We start from the raw sequence: 18,570 nt of genomic DNA, 5'->3' as shown, positions 1-18,570 counted from the left end.
TAGCATACGTGAGGTCAGGCCTGGACACACACACACAGGCACATAACAGAAAATAAGCAAACAACATAAAAGTAAATGTCTCAGCACTCCTTGTGCTAATGCCTTTGGACCCTCCAGGTCCTGGCACCCTAATGCTAACCACCACCCCCAGCCTATCGCCTGGTTAGCTTATCCAGCATCAGGAGCAAGGAGCATCAGGTGTGTGAGAGTTTTAAACCCTTCCTGTGCTCTTGTGATTATTCCAGCTGGGTCTGTGTAAATGTGAAAATCTGGAATTCCACACCTCCACTGCTAATGCAGAACGCACAGGTTTCACTCCAGCCTCTCTTGGAGGGAGCTGATTCCACCAGAATGTGGGTCTTTCAGGTGAGAGACAACCCCTCTCACCACAGGAGGCAAATGTACTGTACACATGAATTTAGCCAACATTTCAAGGCTGCAAACACAAAAAGTTGACAAGAAAAATATTGAAATATAACACCTTAGAACTACAGTACTGGCGTATCTGAGACACTGAAAAGAATCAGAGAGGTTAAAAAAAAGAATACAAAAATTTGGGACTGATAATAGGGTCTATGGGTATGATGCGGGGTGGTAAATAAAATGGGCGGGCATTACACGTGAAGGAAACGTGAAGAGGAACATATTGTTTATCCGCATATATACAGATAATTCAGCATAACTTTATGTTATCTGATTGGTTTTTGGAGTCATTTATTCTTGGCCAGAGGACATAAGTAATAATGAGACAATTGGGAAGTAAACCTAAATATACTGATGGAATAAAACAAAAAACCAAACAGACACACCCTGACAATTAACGGTAAACTGAGTATCAGACGCAGTTAGGAGGTAAGGTGGAGGGTAGGGGAAATATGGCAGTGGGAAAGGGGTTATGGGTTAAATTTGTTATAGAAATGAAAATAAAATATAAATCTGGACAAGGTACACAATTATTAAAGAATAACAAAGAAAAACCATTGTGTCAAACCAGATAAACTGAATGGCCCCAATATTAATGTACTGTAATATGTGTTTTCAATGATTGAACTCTACTTGTTGTTTAGGCAGCTTTGGTGGTGGATTAGTTCTGACCATCTCTGGTTCTGGTTTTGCCGAGCAACTGTCCAAAGTGCTTGTCTGCAACTCTGCCTGCACAGTAGACAGTGTGAGATCGAACGCAAGTCTCTTATTCTGTGAAGTGCCCATGAATAATGGTAAGTGAGCTCTTTCTATAGCGAGGCGCATCAACTGTATCTCACCTACCTGAGCATGTAATATATAATCCGCAGATAACTCAGTAGGGAGAGCAGGAAACTATCACCCATGGTCTTCATACAGAGAAAATATGTTAACACTTCTTTGTAAATAGACTTTTATTTATGAATAATTACTATTTATTCAACTACATTAACAGAACATATCTCACTCAGCCATAAGGCACCAAAAATATACTGTAGCATTATTTTACTTGCATTAGAATTTGACGACATGAACAAAATCCATTATTACATTTGATGCTCTGGCCATTTAATCTGTTGTGAAAGGATATAATGGCGGAATATCAATTTGGTGGAATATCCTAGATAATGCAGACTTCATAGCAGTGTAATGAGCACCTAAGATAAAAGTCAAGTGGAATGTCCATGTTGTCTTGTAACAGATCTCTGATGATGTTAGCTGCAAATTGATTGGAACACTAAAGTTATCTGCAAGAAAAATTTAACTTTGCCATTGTACACAATTTGCTGCAATAAACTCTAGCCCACCTGTATAATGAATATTCCTAGCTGATAATGAGTAACACATTTCATTCTAGGCCATTTACTATGTGTTTTTTCACAGATACCAATACAACTTCCAAAAGCTGTAATGTCCAGGTCATGAATGGAAATTACACTGTACAGATCAATAACTCTTTTTCCTACTCTTCTGCATTAACCCCTTTTATATATGATGTCACTCCTAAAAGAGGAGGCACTGCCGGGGGAACCAGGCTTACCATTACTGGATTGCAGTTCAGGTATTCACCACATTAGGCACTTCAGATAGTGTTGTGTGTTTGTTGTGCTAGTTAACAAGGATACTAATGATTACATTTCAGGTATCATAAAAATAGTACCCCTAGCAGAGTGAAATAAAATTTGCTTATATATGTCTTACATATACATGACCAGCCTTTCCAATGATCGATGCAGGGTCTTGGAGAATATAAAAAAAAAGTTCTGTAGATTATCTATTACAACATTGTACAGGTTGAGTCTCCCATATCCAAAATGCTTGGGACCAGGGGCATTTTGGATATCGGAATATTCCTTAGTTTGGAATAATTGCATACCATAATGAAATGCCTTAGGTATAGGGCCCAAATCTAAACACAGAATGCATTTATGATTTATATACACCTTATACACACAGCCTGAAGGTAATTTTATGCAATATTTTCAATAATTTTGTGCCTCAAACAAAGTGTGTGTACATACATGAAATGCATTTATGTGTCATATCTCAGTCATGCTAAAAATATTCCGTATTTCGGAATATTCCGTATTTCGGAATATTTGGATATGGGAGACTCAACCTGTATTGTTCTAAGAACATCAGGGCTAAAGGTAGAATCACATTTGTAGATTAATCCCACTTCTGAAACCAACATAGATTATTTACAATGATTAGGATTAATCTTTTCACCTGCAACGTCCTAGTCAAGTTACTCTTACACTTTGCAAACAGAACATCCTTCTGAAATGTTGGTTTATTTAATTTCATGATGTCCATAATAGCAGTCTATTGTAAAATTGTATTGCCTAGTTTGAAGTACATTGCTAAAATAATGAGTGCAAGTTGTAAAGCTGTGTATACATTGATAAGTGCCACAGACATATTGGACTCTAGAGCATCACCTTGACTCTTATACTGGAGAAGATGTTATATCCCCTTTGATTAAAATGAATTCATAGAGTTAAAAGTAAATGTACAGAAACAAGATTCAGAAATACAGTAATGGGTAATAATAATAATACAGGTTGAGTCTCCCATATCCAAAATGCTTGGGACCAGGGGTATTTTGGATAACGGAATATTCCGTATATTGGAATATTTGCATATTATAATGAAATATCTTAGGAATGGGACCCAAATATACACTCAGAATGCAGTTATGTGTTATATACACCTTATACACTCAGCCTGCAGGTCATTTTATACAATATTTTCAATAATTTTGTGGCTCAAACAAAGTTTGTGTACAGAAATGAAATTCATTTAAGTTTCATATACACCTTATACACACAGCCTGTAGGTAATTTTATACATTATTTTTAATAATGTGTGCTTTAGACAATATTTGTGTACATTGGACCATCAAAAATCAAAGCTTTCATTTTCTCAGTCATGCCAAAATAATTCCGTATTTCGGAATATTTGGATATGGGAGACTCAACCTGTAATGATAAGTCATTCTTTTAAAATAAGATTTAGGACTTGTATGCAGATGTTCCTTAAGTGGAGCATACAGTAGAAGTACAGTTGGTTTGTTGTGACTCATTACATTTTTTTTATATTTCGCTATTCCTTTGTAGCACGAACACCTCAAGAATCACTGTCACAATTGCACAAACTATCTGTAAAATTCAGTCATCTAATAGCACACAGATCGTATGCATAACAAGTGCTCAATCACCTTCACAAAGAGCCAAGGTCAGAGTGTACATTGAAGACCAAGGAATTGCTAAATTGGTAAGAAAAGTAGAACATTTTGGTTTTGCATTTGGAATGCACTGTGACTATATCAGTTCCATCCTAGTAAACCTAAGACTATCTTGAACATTTTCTTAAACCGGACCTGGGGACCTGAAAGTTATGTATTTAAATTGTATAAATTATGCGTTATGAAGAGTAACTGAGGTGTCCACAGAATAGGCTTGATAATTAACATACTACCTTTACCATGAACAGCAGTGATAGGCAACCGGTGGCTTCGAGCACTCATCTATAGCCCCAATTCCTTCCTACTTCACTGTTACTAGATTTGTTTGTTATGTTTTGTAACACTTGTATAAAATGCCTGCTGATAGGTCTCTGTCTTTGATTAGTATTTTTTTTCATTTACGCTGAGATTAAGGGTAATATGTGCCCCTTTTAAAGATTAAAGTGATGCACAGTGCAGCCTCAGATGTGATTCAGATTGCCCGTCACTGTTGTATGGTATGTTATACTGGCCACAAAAATGTGTCACATTTATTGTTAGCCTGTTGCTGACATAGGGGCTTATTCAGCAAGGAACGCAGATGAGAATTCGCACGCAAACGGCCAATGTTTGTGCACTGCTCATGCGTATGCATCGCACTGCACTAACTAGCCAGTGCGAGCGGGTAAGGGTATGAAGGCTACACGCAGTGTGTACGCAGACCCTTCCGATTTTGATTGACAGGAAGTGCCGTTTGTGGGTGGTTACAGGGGGTGGTCGGGCGAACACAGGCGTGCCTGTGCTTTTGGGACGCCGTTATAGGGGCATGCATAATTAAGGCAGTGTGGCGGCATACGCAGCCAGACGACTTGATGCACGCAGGAAGTGGCCAAAATCCTGCACGAGATCAGGTCATCCTCTATTGTGCGTATGGTTCCGATGATTCTCGATGTTACCGATGTTTCCGCTGTGTTGCAGACTACTCAGGCTTTGAGTAAAGGCAAGTGGGCGGCATTTTGTAGTGCTGGGAGTCTGCATCTTATGCTGCGGTTGCCGTGTGTATGCTTTAATTAGCCTATATTCGCAGCGACTGCGTGCGCACACCTGCGTTCCTTGCTGAATCAGGCCCATAGTCATATAGAGTAAACATTCAGCTAGCAGCCATATGAAATTTCTGCTACAATGTAACAATGGTCTAATATTTACTATCAAGGTTTACAGGTCAATGTTGTTGAATTTTTTGCCAGAAATCTGAGTCTATTTGTTCTAAAGAGATTCATTTGTGTTTCTGTTTCAGGACAACGCTGATTTTTTCTACATTGACGTCTGGTCCTCTAAGTACACCTGGGGAGGAGAGACCCCACCGGATGAAGGGTCATTGGCAGTAATCACAAAAGGGCAAACCATATTGCTGGACCAGAGTACGCCAGTGCTGAAGATGCTGCTGATTCAAGGTAACGTCGCTATGTTCCATTTACAGGGGCTTTAGTAGACATGAGTGACATTACACAGCTGCTAAGGTCTATGACGAGGGACCAAGAAGGTCAAAGCACAGTGTACTCATTATTTCACTCATTTGTTATAATCACTAATGTATATGTGTATGGTTATCCTTAGTTTAATATAATAATAATAATAATAATAATAATAATAATAATAATAATAATAATAATATTAATAATAATAATAATAATAATACTAATAATGATAATAATAGTATCTTAAATTGGGAAGTATTTATACCAATGAGTGATTCAGTAAATTGACCTTATTCTAACCCGATAGGTGCTATCGTTTGGGCCTGAAATGGGCAAGGCTTGGTGACACCATCACTCCGAGTCCCTTCTTTTAAATGATGTAGCCCTTTTAATGTCTAGTGATCACCAGAAATCCTAGTGCAGACAGCAGATGAGGGAGGGCACATAGGGGCTGACTCTGATAATCTCTGTTCACAGATGCAAGTGATGCGTTTTTGCATACAGCGCTGATGCGAATGTGCGCATCTTTACCCATGTCCGTCCTATTCTGATTCGGACTTGAAATAGGGCGTTTTGAGGTATGAACTGGGCGGTGAGAGTGCGATCGCACGTATCCCCCCTGAGCTGTGGGAGTTTCATGGGTGTGTCGAAGGCATGTATCACAAGCAGTGCGTACCGGAAAGGGTTTGTCTGTTGCAGACGTATCTCCTGCACCTAGCATGAGGCTGGTATGGATGCGGCAGCTGGGTGGCATGGGCTTCCGCTTGCACACAAGCAAACCTCCGCGTCAGTTGAACGTATACTCAGTGGCATAGCTGGTGCTCCAGGTGCCTGCTTCCAGTGTAACTCGTGTTCCAGACGCCTGCTCCCAATGTAGCTCGTGCTCCAGGTGCCTGCTCCCCGTGTAGCTCGTGCTCCAGGTGCCTGCTCCCTGTGTACCTCGTGCTCCAGGTGCCTGCTACCGGTGTAGCTCGTGCTCCAAGTGCCTGCTCCCCATGTAGCTCGTGCTCCAGATGCCTGCTCCCGGTGTAGCTCGTGCTCCAGATGCCTGCTCCTGGTGTAGCTCATGCTGCAGGCGCCTGCTCCCGATGTAGCTCGTGTTCCAGGTGCCTGCTCTCCGTGTAGCTCGTGCTCCAGGCACCTGCTCCCGGTGTAGCTCGTGCTCCAGGCACCTGCTCCCGATGTAGCTCGTGCTGCAGGCGCCTGCTTCCGATGTAGCTCGTGTTCCATGTGTCTACTCCCGGTGTAGCTCGTGCTCTAGGCGCCTGCTCCCGATGTAGCTTGTGTTCCAGGCACCTGCTCCCCGTGTAGCTCGTGCTCCAGGCACCTGCTCCTGGTGTAGCTCGTGCTCCAGGCACCTGCTCCCGATGTAGCTCGTGCTGCAGACGCCTGCTCCCGATGTAGCTCGTGCTGCAGATGCCTGCTCCCGATGGAGCTCGTGTTCCAGGTGTCTGCTCCTGGTGTAGCTCGAGCTCCAGGCGCCTGCTCCCGGTGAAGCTCATGCTCCAGATGCCTGCTTGCGGGTTGATTCTGAGTTGCACACAACACCGGTGTTCACTTAGTTTAGCAATTTATTGCAAATGCACAATGCCTGAAAACTTCTAAAGACTTGTACAGTGCATGAGTTACATGGAGTGTGCACACAAAGACGCTGTTGCAATCGAGAACGACTGTATCAGAAATGTTGTTGAGATGATGCACCAATAAGTATAGATGCTGCTGCGTGGGCTTCTGCACGCGTCTCAGAATTAGGCCATTAGTGTGCACAATCTCCTCCATCCTGGCACTCACACACTCAGGGACACCGCTTTGTAAAGGAATGGGCCCTCTTAGCAGTTATTGGCTGGTGACCAGACAATAACACCCTATAATACAGAAAGCATTAGGAATTCCAGAGATGGGGATTCTAATGTCAATATCTCCTGCCATCAATAAAGAGAGGGGTACATTCATTTCATGCAGTAGGCTATCTGTGTTTCGAAATGTTATGAATTTTTCTGCTACCGTATTATTCTTATAAATTGTATGCAGAGGTGTAACTAGGGTTTTCGGCGCCCAGGACAAGATGAAGAACGGCGCCCCTCCGCGCACACACTTAAAAACTAAGCTATGTGCCCGAGCCGAAGGCGCACAGCAATAAATTGGAGCGGTCACATAATAGAAGGGGCGTGACCACTGAAAATGGGGCGTGCCAACATGACACGCCACCCATTTCTCGTCACTCTGGGAACATCCCTTTCCTTTCCATATGCACCTTACCTATACGGTGGTTTCTACAATGTGGAACCTCTGAAGAAAAATGTATCCTCCATGGGCATATGGCATCTTCAGTTGGTATTCACTATTCATGTAGGTCACATCGTCCGGAAGATGTCTGTTTGTATAGGAATATCAACAAATTAACAAGGTCATCATCATACAACAGCGGTTCAACCAGATTCTTGTCCCCTGTGTAACTTCCTTCTCCCTGCGTCTCTCAGTCACACCATCATCATCCCCCCCAACATCTCTCAGCCACACCATCAGCTCCCCCTGCCTTGTCTCTCAGCCACAGCATTATCTCCCCCTTGTGTCGTCTCTCAGCCACACCATCATCTCCCCCTTGTGTCGTCTCTCAGCCACACCATCATCTCCCCAGCGCAGTGGCATAAGTAGGGCAGGGCCGCCGGGGCTCGTGCTCTGGGCACCGTAGGACCAGCGGCACGGGGGGTGCCACCAGCCACGGTACAGGCCCACCCTAGTCACTCAGTGTAGTGCAGACAGCAGTGAGTGCGGTCCACACTACACAGTTCCACATGCAACGACGCCGGCGCTGGGTAGTACACTTGTACTACCCAGCGATGATGTGTTTAATTCAGCAGCCAATGAGAGTGAGACAGACTCTCATTGTCTGCTGCGTCCACTGCCAGAGCCAGGCTGGAGTTCACTCATGAGCTCCGCCTTCCGACTCCTGCAGTGGGCGATGGGAAAGACGTCATGATATTTCTCCCATAGTACCAAGTGGGACTGAGTGGGGGGACAGATGAGCAGACAGTGGCGGGCGCGGCAGGAGCGGGGATTCAGGTAAGTTAGTGAGTGTTTTGTGTCTGTCTGTCTGTTATGCACTATTGGCTGGGGGGCACTACTGAAGGCACTGTATAATGGGCACAGCATAGGGGGATCACTACTGGGGGCACTGCATAAGGGCACTACTGGGGGCCTTCGTAAGGGGGACCACTACTGGGGGCACTGTATAAGGGGCACAGCATAGGTGGGATCACTACTGGGGGCACTGTATAAAGGGCACTACTGGGGGCCTTCATAAAGTGGACCACTAATGGGGGTACTGTATAAGGGGCACTACTGGGGGCCTGCATAAGAGGGACCACTACTGGGGGCCTGCATAATGGGGACCACTACCGGGGCCACTGCATAGGGGGGGCACAGTATAAGGGTGCTCTACTGGGGGCACTGTATAAAGGGCAATACTACATGGGGCACTGCTACTGTGGACATTGCATAAGGGGCACTACTACAATGGGCATTGCAAGAGGGGCACTACAGCTTGGGGCATTAAGGTGCATATGTAATGGAAAGGAATGTTCCCAGAGTGATGAGAAAGGGGTGTGTCATGTTGACATGCCCAATGTTTTCAGTGGCCACGCCGCTTGTGGCATGTAACCATGTCCATTTTTTTGGCGCATGCACATAGGGGGGGCTAGTTTCGCCACTGCCCCTGCATCATCTCTCTGCTACACCATCATCTCCCTGCGTCATCTCTCTGCCACACCATCATCTCCCTGTGTCATCTCTCTGTCACACCATCATCTCCCTGCATCTTCTCTCTGTCACACCATCATCTCCCTGCATCACCTGTCTGCCACACCATCATCTCTCTGCGTCATCTCTCTGCCACACCATCATCTCTCTGCGTCATCTCTCTGCCACACCATCATCTCTCTGTGTTATCTCTCTGCCACACCATCATCTCCCTGTGTCATCTCTCTGCCACAGCATCATCTCTCTGCATCATCTCTCTGCCACACCATCATCTCCCTGTGTTATCTCTCTGCCACACCATCATCTCCCTGTGTCATCTCTCTGCCACACCATCATCTCCCTGCGTCATCGCTCTGCCACACCATCATCTCTCTGCGTCATCTCTCTGCCACACCATCATCTCCCTGTGTTATCTCTCTGCCACACCATCATCTCCCTGTGTCATCTCTCTGCCACACCATCATCTCCCTGCATCACCTCTCTGCCACACCATCATCTCCCTGCATCTTCTCTGCCACACCATCATCTCCCTGCATCATCTCTCTGCCACACCATCATCTCCCTGTGTCATCTCTCTGCCACACCATCATCTCTCTGCGTCATCTCTCTGCCACACCATCATCTCCCTGTGTTATCTCTCTGCCACACCATCATCTCTCTGTGTCATCTCTCTTCCACAAAATAATCTCCCTGTGTTATGTCTCTGCCACACCATCATCTCTCTGCGTCATCTCTCTGCCACACCATCATTTCCGTGCATCATCTCTCCTCCACACCATCATCTCCATGCATCTCTCTGCCACACCATCATCTCCCTGCGTCACCTCTCTTCCACACCATCATCTCTCTGCATCACCTCTCTGCCACACCATCATCTCTCTGCGTCATTTCTCTGCCACACCATCATCTCTCTGCATCATTTCTCTGCCACACCATCATCTCCCTGCATCATCTCTCTGCCACACCATCATCTCCCTGCATCATCTCTCTGCCACACCATCATCTCCCTGTGTTACCTCTATGCCACACCATCATCTCCCTGCATCACCTCTCTGCCACACCATCATTGCTCTGCATCACCTCTCTGCCACACCATCATCTTTCTGCATCTTCACTCTGTCACACCAACATCTTCCTGCGTCATCTCTCTGCCACACCATCATCTCCCTGTGTCATCTCTCTGCCACACCATCATCTCTCTGCATCACCTCTCTGCCACACCATCATCTCTCTGCATCATCTCTCTGCCAAACCATCATCTCCCTGCGTCATCTCTCTGTCACACCATCATCTCCCCGCATCATCTCTCTGCCACACCATCATCTCTTTGCGTCATCTCTCTGCCACACCATCACCATCACCTCCCTGTGTCATCTATCTGCCACACCATCATCTCCCTGTGTCATCTCTCTGCCACAACATCATCTCCCTGTGTCATCTCTCTGCCACACCATCATCTCCCTGTGTCACCTCTCTTCCACACCATCATCTCTCTGCATCACCTCTCTGCCACACCATCATCTCTCTGCGTCATTTCTCTGCCACACCATCAACTCTCTGCATCATTTCTCTGCCACACCATCATCTCCCTGCATCATCTCTCTGCCACACCATCATCTCCCTGCATCATCTCTCTGCCACACCATCATCTCCCTGTGTTACCTCTATGCCACACCATCATCTCCCTGCATCACCTCTCTGCCACACCATCATTGCTCTGCATCACCTCTCTGCCACACCATCATCTTTCTGCATCTTCACTCTGTCACACCATCATCTTCCTGCGTCATCTCTCTGCCACACCATCATCTCCCTGCGTCATCTCTCTGCCACACCATCATCTCTCTGCATCACCTCTCTGCCACACCATCATCTCTCTGCATCATCTCTCTGCCAAACCATCATCTCCCTGCGTCATCTCTCTGCCACAACATCATCTCCCTGCGTCATCTCTCTGCCACACCATCATCTCTTTGCATCATCTCTCTGCCACACCATCACCATCACCTCCCTGTGTCATCTATCTGCCACACCATCATCTCCCTGTGTCATCTCTCTGCCACAACATCATCTCCCTGTGTCATCTCTCTGCCACACCATCATCTCCCTTTGTCATCTCCCTGCCACACCATCATCTCCCTGTGTCATCTCTCTGTCACATCATCACCTCCCTGCGTCATCTATCTGCCACACCATCATCTCCCTACGTCATCTCTCTGGCACACCATCATTTCCCTGTGTCATCTCCCTGCCACACCATCATCTCCCTGTGTCATCTCTCTGTCACATCATCACCTCCCTGCATCATCTATCTGCCACACCATCATCTCCCTGTGTCATCTCTCTGCCACACTATCATCTCCCTGAGTCATGTCTCTGCCACACCATCATCTCCCTGCGTCTTCTCTCTGCCACACCATCATCTCCCTGCATCATCTATCTGCCACACCATCATCTCCCAATGTCATCTCTCTGCCACATCATCATCTCCCTGCATCTTCTCTCTGCCACACCATCATCTCTCTGCGTAATCTCTCTGCCACACCATCATCTTCCTGCATCATCTCTCTGCCACACCATCATCTCCCTGCTTCATCTCTCTGCCACACCATCATCTCTCTGCTTCACCTCTCTGCCACACCATCATCTCTCTACATCATCTCTCTGCCACACCATCATCTCCCTGTGTCATCTCTCTGCCACACCATCATCTCCCTGTGTCATCTCTCTGCCACACCATCACCTCCCTGTGTCATCTATCTGCCACACCATCATCTCACTGTGTCATCTCTCTGCCATAACATCATCTCCCTGTGTCATCTCTCAGCCACAACAACATCTCCCTGTGTCATCTCCCTGCCACACCATCATCTCCCTGTGTCATCTCTCTGTCACATCATCACCTCCCTGCGTCATCTATCTGCCACACCATCATCTCCATGCGTCATCTCTCTGCCACACCATCATCTCCCTGTGTCATCTCCCTGCCACACCATCATCTCCCTGTGTCATCTCTCTGTCACATCATCACCTCCCTGCGTCATCTATCTGCCACACCATCATCTCCCTGCATCATCTCTCTGCCACACCATCATCTCCCTGCCTCATCTCTCTGCCACACCATCATCTCCCTGTGTCATGTCTCTGCACACCATCATCTCTCTGCATCACCTCTCTGCCACACCATCATCTCTCTGCATCATCTCTCTGCCAAACCATCATCTCCCTGCGTCATCTCTCTGCCACACCATCATCTCCCTGTGTCACCTCTCTTCCACACCATCATCTCTCTGCATCACCTCTCTGCCACACCATCATCTCTCTGCGTCATTTCTCTGCCACACCATCATCTCTCTGCATCATTTCTCTGCCACACCATCATCTCCCTGCATCATCTCTCTGCCACACCATCATCTCCCTGCATCATCTCTCTGCCACACCATCATCTCCCTGTGTTACCTCTATGCCACACCATCATCTCCCTGCATCACCTCTCTGCCACACCATCATTGCTCTGCATCACCTCTCTGCCACACCATCATCTTTCTGCATCTTCACTCTGTCACACCATCATCTTCCTGCATCATCTCTCTGCCACACCATCATCTCCCTGCGTCATCTCTCTGCCACACCATCATCTCTCTGCATCACCTCTCTGCCACACCATCATCTCTCTGCATCATCTCTCTGCCAAACCATCATCTCCCTGCGTCATCTCTCTGCCACAACATCATCTCCCTGCGTCATCTCTCTGCCACACCATCATCTCTTTGCATCATCTCTCTGCCACACCATCACCATCACCTCCCTGTGTCATCTATCTGCCACACCATCATCTCCCTGTGTCATCTCTCTGCCACAACATCATCTCCCTGTGTCATCTCTCTGCCACACCATCATCTCCCTGTGTCATCTCCCTGCCACACCATCATCTCCCTGTGTCATCTCTCTGTCACATCATCACCTCCCTGCGTCATCTATCTGCCACACCATCATCTCCCTACGTCATCTCTCTGCCACACCATCATTTCCCTGTGTCATCTCCCTGCCACACCATCATCTCCCTGTGTCATCTCTCTGTCACATCATCACCTCCCTGCATCATCTATCTGCCACACCATCATCTCCCTGTGTCATCTCTCTGCCACACTATCATCTCCCTGAGTCATGTCTCTGCCACACCATCATCTCCCTGCGTCTTCTCTCTGCCACACCATCATCTCCCTGCATCATCTATCTGCCACACCATCATCTCCCAATGTCATCTCTCTGCCACATCATCATCTCCCTGCATCTTCTCTCTGCCACACCATCATCTCTCTGCGTAATCTCTCTGCCACACCATCATCTTCCTGCATCATCTCTCTGCCACACCATCATCTCCCTGCTTCATCTCTCTGCCACACCATCATCTCTCTGCTTCACCTCTCTGCCACACCATCATCTCTCTACATCATCTCTCTGCCACACCATCATCTCCCTGTGTCATCTCTCTGCCACACCATCATCTCCCTGCGTCATCTCTCTGCCACACCATCATCTCTTTGCGTCATCTCTCTGCCACACCATCACCTCCCTGTGTCATCTATCTGCCACACCATCATCTCCCTGTGTCATCTCTCTGCCATAACATCATCTCCCTGTGTCATCTCTCAGCCACAACAACATCTCCCTGTGTCATCTCCCTGCCACACCATCATCTCCCTGTGTCATCTCTCTGTCACATCATCACCTCCCTGCGTCATCTATCTGCCACACCATCATCTCCATGCGTCATCTCTCTGCCACACCATCATCTCCCTGTGTCATCTCCCTGCCACACCATCATCTCCCTGTGTCATCTCTCTGTCACATCATCACCTCCCTGCGTCATCTATCTGCCACACCATCATCTCCCTGCATCATCTCTCTGCCACACCATCATCTCCCTGCCTCATCTCTCTGCCACACCATCATCTCTCTGCATCATCTCTCTGCCACACCATCATCTCCCTGCGTCATCTCTCTGCCACACCATCATCTCCCTGCATCATCTCTCTGCCACACCATCATCTCTTTGTGTCATCTCTCTGCCACACCATCACCTCCCTCTGTGATCTATCTGCCACACCATCATCTCCCTGTGTCATCTCTCTGCCACAACATCATCTCCCTGTGTCATCTCTCTGCCACACAATCATCTCCCTGTGTCATTTCCCTGCCACACCATCATCTCCCTGTGTCATCTCTCTGTCACATCATCACCTCCCTGCGTCTTCTCTATGGCACACCATCATCTCCCTGCATCATCTCTCTGCCACACCATCATCTCCCTGCCTCATCTCTCTGTCACACTATCATCTCCCTGAGTCATCTCTCTGCCATACCATCAGCTCCCTGCGTCTTCTCTCTGCCGCACCATCATCTCCCTGCATCATCTATCTGCCACACCATCATCTCCCAATGTCATCTCTCTGCCACATCATCATCTCCCTGCATCTTCTCTCTGCCACACCATCATCTCTCTGCATCATCTCTCTGCCACACCGTCATCTCTGCATCATCTCTCTGCCACACCATCATCTCCCTGCGTCATCTCTCTACCACACCATCATCTCTCTGCATCATCTCTCTGCCACACCATCATCTCCCTGTGTCAATTCTCTGCCACACCATCATCTCCCTGCATCTTCTCTCTGTCACACCATCATCTCCCTGCGGCACCTCTCTGCCACACCATCATCTCTCTGCATCAACTCTCTGCCACACCATCATCTCTCTGCATCACCTCTCTGCCACACCATCATCTCTCTGCATCATCTCTCTGCCACACCATCATCTCCCTGCGTCATCTCTCTGCCACATTATCATCTCCCTGCATCATCTCTCTGCCACACCATCATCTCCCTGTGTTACCTCTTTGCCACACCATCATCTCCCTGCATCACCTCTCTGCCACACCATCATCGCTCTGCATCACCTCTCTGCCACACCATCATCTCTCTGCATCTTCTCTCTGTCACACCATCATCTTTCTGCGTCAACTCTCTGCCACACCATCATCTCCCTGCTTCACCTCTCTGCCACACCATCATCTCTCTGCATCACCTCCCTGCCACACCATTATCTCTCTGCATCATCTCTCTGCCACACCATCATCTCCCTGTGTCATCTCTCTGCCACACCATCATCTCCCTGCGTCATCTCTCTGCCACACCATCATCTCTTTGCATCATCTCTCTGCCACACCATCACCTCCCTGTGTCATCTATCTGCCACACCATCATCTTCCTGTGTCATCTCTCTGCCACAACATCATCTCCCTGTGTCATCTCTCTGCCACACCATCATCTCCCTGTGTCATCTCTCTGCCACACAATCAACTCCCTGTGTCATCTCCCTGCCACACCATCATCTCCCTGTGTCATCTCTCTGTCACATCATCACCTCCCTGCATCATCTATCTGCCACACCATCATCTCCCTGCGTCATCTCTCTGCCACACCATCATCTCCCTGCCTCATCTCTCTGCCACACCATCATCTCCCTGCGTCATCTCTCTGTCACATCATCACCTCCCTGCGTCATCTATCTGCCACACCATCATCTCCCTGCGTCATCTCTCTGCCACACCATCATCTCCCTGCCTCATCTCTCTGCCACTCTATCATCTCCCTGCGTCTTCTCTCTGCCACACCATCATCTCTTTGTGTCATCTCTCTGCCACACCATCACCTCCCTCTGTGATCTCTCTGCCTCACCATCATCTCCCTGTGTCATCTCTCTGCCACAACATCATCTCCCTGTGTCATTTCCCTGCCACACCATCATCTCCCTGTGTCAACTCTCTGTCACATCATCACCTCCCTGCGTCTTCTCTCTGGCACACCATCATCTCCCTGCATCATCTCTCTGCCACACCATCATCTCCCTGCCTCATCTCTCTGCCACACTATCATCTCCCTGTGTCATCTCTCTGCCATACCATCAGCTCCCTGTGTCTTCTCTCTGCCGCACCATCATCTCCCTGCATCATCTATCTGCCACACCATCATCTCCCAATGTCATCTCTCTGCCACACCATCATCTCTCTGCATCTTCTCTCTGTCACACCATCATCTTTCTGCGTCATCTCTCTGCCACACCATCATCTCCCTGCTTCACCTCTCTGCCACACCATCATCTCTCTGCATCACCTCTCTGCCACACCATCATCTCTCTGCATCATCTCTCTGCCACACCATAATCTCCCTGTGTCATCTCTCTGCCACACCATCATCTCCCTGCGTCATCTCTCTGCCACACCATCATCTCTTTGCATCATCTCTCTGCCACACCATCACCTCCCTGTGTCATCTATCTGCCACACCATCATCTCCCTGTGTCATCTCTCTGCCACACAATCATCTCCCTGTGTCATTTCCGTGCCACACCATCATCTCCCTGTGTCATCTCTCTGTCACATCATCACCTCCCTGCGTCTTCTCTCTGGCACACCATCATCTCCCTGCATCATCTCTCTGCCACACCATCATCTCCCTGCCTCATCTCTCTGTCACACTATCATCTCCCTGAGTCATCTCTCTGCCATACCATCAGCTCCCTGCGTCTTCTCTCTGCCGCACCATCATCTCCCTGTGTCATCTCTCTTCCACACCATCAACTCCCTGTGTCATCTCCCTGCCACACCATCATCTCCCTGTGTCATCTCTCTGTCACATCATCACCTCCCTGCATCATCTATCTGCCACACCATCATCTCCCTGCGTCATCTCTCTGCCACACCATCATCTCCCTGTGTCATCTCTCTGTCACATCATCACCTCCCTGCATCATCTATCTGCCACACCATCATCTCCCTGCGTCATCTCTCTGCCACACCATCATCTCCCTGCCTCATCTCTCTGCCACACCATCATCTCCCTGCCTCATCTCTCTGCCACACTATCATCTCCCAGCGTCATGTCTCTGCCACACCCTCATCTCCCTGCGTCTTCTCTCTGCCACACCATCATCTCCCTGCATCATCTATATGCCACACCATCATCTCCCAATGTCATCTCTCTGCCACACCATCATCTCCCTGCATCTTCTCTCTGCCACACCATCATCTCTCTGCGTTATCTCTCTGCCACACCATCATCTCTGCATCATCTCCCTGCCACACCATCATCTCCCTGCGTCATCTCTCTACCACACCATCATCTCCCTGCGTCCTCTCTCTGCCACACCATCATCTCCCGGTGTCATCTCTCTGCCACACGATCATCTCCCTGCATCTTCTCTCTGTCACACAATCATCTCCCTGCGGCACCTCTCTGCCACACCATCATCTCTCTGCATCACCTCTCTGCCACACCATCATCTCTCTGCATCACCTCTCTGCCACACCATCATCTCTTTGCGTCATCTCTCTGTCAAACCATCATCTCCCTGCATCATCTCTCTGCCACACCATCATCTCCCTGCGTCATCTCTCTGCCACACCATCATCTCCCTGCGTCATCTCTCTGCCACACCATCATCTCTCTGCATCACCTCTCTGCCACACCATCATCTCTCGGCGTCATTTCTCTGCCACACCATCATCTCCCTGCATCATCTCTCTGCCACACCATCATCTCCTTGTGTTACCTCTCTGCCACACCATCATCTCCCTGCATCACCTCTCTGCCACACCATCATCGCTCTGCATCACCTCTCTGCCACACCATCATCTCTCTGCACCTTCTGTCTGTAACACAATCATCTTCCTGCGTCATCTCTCTGCCACACCATCATCTCCCTGCTTCACCTCTCTGCTACACCATCATCTCTCTGCATCACCTCTCTGCCACACCATCATCACTCTCCATCATCTCTCTGCCACACCATCATCTCCCTGCCTCATCTCTCTGCCACACCATCATCTCTTTTCGTCATCTCTCTGCCACACCATCACCTCCCTGTGTCATCTATCTGCCACACCATCATCTCCCTGTGTCATCTCTCTGCCACAACATCATCTCCCTGTGTCATCTATCTGCCACACCATCATCTCCCTGTGTCATCTCTCTGCCACACCATCATCTCCCTGCATCTTCTCTCTGTCACACCATCATCTCCCTGCGGCACCTCTCTGCCACACCATCATCACTCTGCATCACCTCTCTGCCACACCATCATCTCCCTGCATCATCTCTCTGCCACACCATCATCTCCCTGCGTCATCTCTCTGCCACACCATCATCTCTCTGCGTCATCTCTCTGCCACACCATCATCTCCCTTTGTCATTTCTCTGCCACACCTTCATCTCCCTGTGTCATCTCTCTGCCACACCATCATCTCCCTGTGTCATCTCTCTGCCACGCCATCATCTCCCTGCGTCATCTCTCTGCCACACCATCACCTCCCTGCGTCATCTATCTGTCACACCATCATCTCCCTGTTTCATCTCTCTACTACACCATCATCTCCGTGTCAACTCTCTGCCACACCATCATCTCTCTGTGTCATCTCTCTGCCACACCATCATCTCCCTGTGTCATCTCTCTGCCACACCATCTTCTCCCTGTGTCATCTCTGTCACACCATCACCTCCTTGTGTCATCTATCTGCCACACCATCATGTCCCAGCGTCATCTCTCTGCCACACCATCATCTCCCTGCCTCGTCTCTCTGCCACA

At 48.3% G+C, this 18,570-nt stretch overlaps 1 protein-coding gene across 1 annotated transcript in view; it reads left to right on the top strand.

Annotated features, from left to right (window-relative positions):
- Positions 1 to 18,570, top strand: part of PKHD1L1 (PKHD1 like 1) — a 426,685-nt gene that overhangs the window by 116,637 nt on the left and 291,478 nt on the right. The window contains exons 42-45 of the mRNA XM_088444365.1: positions 1,068 to 1,217; positions 1,846 to 2,023; positions 3,582 to 3,738; positions 4,986 to 5,142. Coding sequence (XP_088300491.1) covers positions 1,068 to 1,217; positions 1,846 to 2,023; positions 3,582 to 3,738; positions 4,986 to 5,142 — 642 coding nt within the window. The remainder of the gene's footprint in view (positions 1 to 1,067; positions 1,218 to 1,845; positions 2,024 to 3,581; positions 3,739 to 4,985; positions 5,143 to 18,570) is intronic.

This window comes from Taudactylus pleione, unplaced genomic scaffold, assembly GCF_031769625.1.
Source record: "Taudactylus pleione unplaced genomic scaffold, aTauple2 ptg000360l, whole genome shotgun sequence".
Taxonomy (NCBI): domain Eukaryota; kingdom Metazoa; phylum Chordata; class Amphibia; order Anura; family Myobatrachidae; genus Taudactylus; species Taudactylus pleione.
Note: the sequence above shows the minus strand (reverse complement) of the source record. Positions and strands in the feature narration are given on the sequence as shown.